Raw genomic sequence first — 3,808 nt, forward strand, 5'->3', positions numbered from 1 at the left:
GCGGATACCTGGATCCTGGAGCAGCAGGCGGGATCCGCTCTGGCGCGCGCTGGGATTGAAGTTTGGCCGGAGAAGTAGATGCCGGGCGCTGGGGGTGGGGTGTGCGCGCGCGGCGGAATTGAATGAAGGCTGTGCGCTCGCAGGGCCGGGGCCGGCGAGGACTGGCTGGGGTCAGAACCCGGCCTCACTCTCAGCCTGCCTCTCTTCTAGAAGGTCTTACCTGGCTCCTGCTGTCATTGCTGCTGCTTCCTCTGGGCCTCCCAACCCCCCTGGACGTCCCCCAGAGCCTCATCTGTGACAGCAGAGTCCTGGAGAGGTACATCCTGGAGGCCAAGGACGCTGAGAATGTCACGGTGAGGTCACCTCCCCAGCACACTCCACGGGACTGACTCTCGGGGTTCCTGGGGTCTCCTCCCAGGTCCAGGAACCTGGTGCTTGGTTCAAGGTGGAGGTGGAAGCCAGACCCCCCCTCCCCAAAGATAAATCTGGTGTCCTCAAAAGCGTGCCTGGAAGCTAGACAGGGGGCAAAGCCAGAGGGCACTGAGTCAAGGGCCAAAAGCCACAGCCGCTGGGGGTGCTGACTCCCCTACTGTGTTTTTCAGATGGGTTGCATGGAACACTGCAGCCTGGGTGAGAACATCACCGTCCCAGACACTAAAGTGAACTTCTATGCCTGGCAGAGGATGGAGGTGAGCACAGCTTTCCCTTCCTCTTGGGTGTGTGTGTGTGTGTGTGTGTGTGTGTGTGTGTGTGTGTGTGTGTGTTCCTGCTGGGGTAGAAGGGAATGAAAGAAGAAACTGAGTGCAAAGATGCTATTCATTCATTCATTCATTCATTCATTCACTCAGAATGTTATTGCAAACCTGTTTGCTCAGTTTGCTGCAAGCCAACAGGGAGGAGGGAGGAGGTGACATGGGACAGCTGACTCCAAGTCTCTGCTCCTCTAGGTGGGGCAGCAAGCCGCAGAGGTGTGGCAAGGTCTGGTGCTGCTATCAGAAGCCATCCTGCGGGGCCAGGCCCTGCTGGCCAACTCCTCCCAGCCATCAGAGACCCTGAGGCTGCACATGGACAAAGCTGTCAGCGGCCTGCGCAGCCTCACCTCCCTACTCCGCACCCTGGGGGCTCAGGTGAGCAGGAGGGACATGGGCATTTCCACTTGCCCTTTCAGTAAGATAGAGGAAAAGGGCTGGGTGTGGTGGTACCATGCCTGTAATCTCAGCAATCTGGGAGGCTGAGGCAGGAGGACTGTAAATTGAAGCCCAGCTTGGGCACCTTAGCAATTTAGCAAGACCTTGTCTCAAAAAATAAAAAGGGTGGGCATGCAGTTCAGTGTAAAGCCCAGGGTTCAATTCCCAGTACTACAAAAAGAAAAGAAAAAAAAAAAATGGGAAAAAGATCCTGCTGAGGAATACTGGTGCTCTCCCTGCCACCACCACCCCCATTCTGTCCCTGATCCTATTTCCATCTGGGTCCCCAGCACCATGGTAACCTCCTATTCTCCCCTGGCAGAAAGAACCCATCTTGCCTCCAGATGCAGCCTCCCCTGCTCCACTCCGAACATTCACTGTGGATGCTCTGTGCAAACTCTTCCGGGTCTACTCCAATTTCCTCCGGGGGAAACTGAAGCTGTACACAGGGGAGGCCTGCAGGAGAGGGGACAGGTGACCAGGTGCCTCCCACAGGCTCGTCCACCACCACTGCCACCACTGCCACCACCACTCCTGCCTGTGCCACGCCTCCCCTCCATCACTCCCAAACCCCCAGGGGCTGTCTCCCTAGCGCCAGCCTATCACACGGACACTCCAGTGCCAGCAGTGACATCGTGGGGGCCAGAGAAACTGTCCAGAGCTCAGCTCTGACATCTAAGGATGTCGCAGAACCAGCCTGAGACCCAGATCAGCAGGAATACAGAGACTAGCTTGAAACTCGGGCAGAGCTGCATGGGGAGAACCCCAGACTCACTCGGTGCCCTGCAGAACTATGACACCAGCACAAGCTCTGGAGGCGATGCTTCTGCATGCACCAAACAAGGACAGGATGGACTGGAGAATTTAGATGGCAAATATGAATTCTCCAGGTCTCATGGGGACTCCCACGGCCACAGGGCCCACTGGGCAATGGGGTGGTAGGAGCTAGAACGATGGGACAGGGGCTGGCTCCTGGCTCTCATGGGAGTGTGTGTGCAAGTTTTTTGTGTTTTTAAAACCTCACTGGTAAGAGCTGAATCCACCAACATGGCTCTTGGCTTTTCTGTTTCCCAGAAGCCCCCACTCCCCAGACTCTCCCCATCCTGGCAGCAGGGCGTCAGATCTGGGAAGCCAGAGATGGAGGGGGCTGGGCCCTACGTGCTGCCTTGCATGGCCTGGGTGACCTCTTGACCCCACTGGGCCCGAGGCCACAGACTCTGCCCACACTGGTCAATAAAGAGGCCCCAGTCAAGGCTGTCCCTCAGTGGGCAGCTGCCAGCCCACCACAACAATCGCTCAGGGCGCCAAGGCCACCATTGAGGAAATGGTAGCTTGGAGGAGGGAGGATTTCCTTTGGAAAGGGGCTACCAGACCCTTACCTTAATATTTCCTGCCTTGCCTCTTGGCCCCTTTGGGTCATGCCACATTTCTGCATCAGCCTCCTAGCTTGGCACATAATCCCCCCTTAAATCTTGTGGCCTGGGAACTCTCAGCGTTCAGGCCCAACCCGCACCTTGCAGAAGGTTATGTAGGCAGGGCACAGCAGGAGCCACCTTCATGGACAGTTGTCTTATTGGGACATTGCTCTGTGACAAGTGCCATCCTGGTGGTCCCTTATATCTTCTCACACAACCCTATGACAAGTTCCTGCTGCCATTCCCATTGGTTCCCACTGAGCAGAGGAAGAAGTACAGCAACTTACCCCAGGCCAAGAAAATAGGGATGCCCACTTCCTCCATTCACTCCTTCCCTCAGCTGCTCTTCCTCCCAGGTAATTCTCATCTGTTCCCTTACTCCCCTGGGGTGACAGGCATGGACCTTCGTGCCAAGAAACTCAACCTCCACCCTATTTTGCAGGGTAGGAGGAATTCGTCTGATTGAACTCGGGGTCTCTTCTACTGAGCTACATCCTCAGCCTTTTTTCACTTTTTATTTTGAGATGGTATGGCTAATTTGCTAAATTGCCTAGGTTCAGCTCCAACTTGGGATCCTCCTGCTTCAGCATCCCAGTGCTGGGGTTATAGGCATGTGCCACCATGCTCAGCTTCAGCCTCCACTCTTGCTCCTAGTTCTAATTTTGTGCTTGACTCTGACAGTGACTTGATTCCTTCCTCAAAGTAATGCTTCACCTGGAAAGGAAGTTTCACCCATGCAGTCAGCAAAAAATGCCATAGAACTATGTAAGGACCCAGTCCTGGCCATTATCCTGTATGTGTCTGCTTCTAAAACATGACATAGAGATGTCAGCCTGTACCTCTGCACATAAGCAAAGAGAGAGATAATGTTTTGCAATCTGTGGCAGGAAAAACTACAGGTGTGAGGATTGCAAGTTCGGACTCAGCCTGGGCAGTTTAGCAACATAGTGAGACCCCATCTCAAAATAAAAAATAAAAAGGGTTGGGGATGTAGCTTGATGTCAAGGCCCTGGTTTCAAGCTCTATGACTGGCTTTAAAAAAAAAAAACGGAAAGAGGCAGGCCTGATGGTGCAAGCCTGTAGTCCCAGCTCTCGGGAGGCCAAGGCAGGAGGATTGCGGTGAGTTCAAGGCCAGCCTGAACTACATAGCAAGACCCTATCTCAAAAAAAGTTAAAAAAAGAAGAGGAGGAGGAGGAGGAGGGCAG

The 3,808-nt window shown here is 54.3% G+C and overlaps 1 protein-coding gene across 1 annotated transcript; it reads left to right on the forward strand.

The window, feature by feature from the left end:
* Window positions 1–99: 99 nt before the first annotated feature.
* Window positions 100–2,205, forward strand: Epo (erythropoietin). Its single transcript, XM_010609613.2, has 4 exons — window positions 100–353; window positions 603–689; window positions 948–1,127; window positions 1,510–2,205. Exons 1-4 carry the CDS (start codon window positions 123–125, stop codon window positions 1,663–1,665), a joined length of 654 nt encoding a protein of 217 aa, XP_010607915.1. The 5' UTR covers window positions 100–122; the 3' UTR covers window positions 1,666–2,205.
* The last annotated feature ends 1,603 nt before the right edge of the window (window positions 2,206–3,808 follow it).

This window comes from Fukomys damarensis, unplaced genomic scaffold (assembly GCF_012274545.1).
Source record: "Fukomys damarensis isolate Sample0158 unplaced genomic scaffold, DMR_v1.0_HiC HiC_scaffold_17, whole genome shotgun sequence".
Classification (NCBI taxonomy): domain Eukaryota; kingdom Metazoa; phylum Chordata; class Mammalia; order Rodentia; family Bathyergidae; genus Fukomys; species Fukomys damarensis.

Coding starts and splice junctions, on each gene's coding strand:
- Epo (XM_010609613.2), top strand. CDS start 123: ATGAAGGCTGTGCGCTCGCAGGGCCGGGGCCGGCGAGGACTGGCTGGG. Junction 354..602: donor AGGACGCTGAGAATGTCACG/GTGAGGTCACCT, acceptor TGTGTTTTTCAG/ATGGGTTGCATGGAACACTG. Junction 1,128..1,509: donor TCCGCACCCTGGGGGCTCAG/GTGAGCAGGAGG, acceptor CTCCCCTGGCAG/AAAGAACCCATCTTGCCTCC.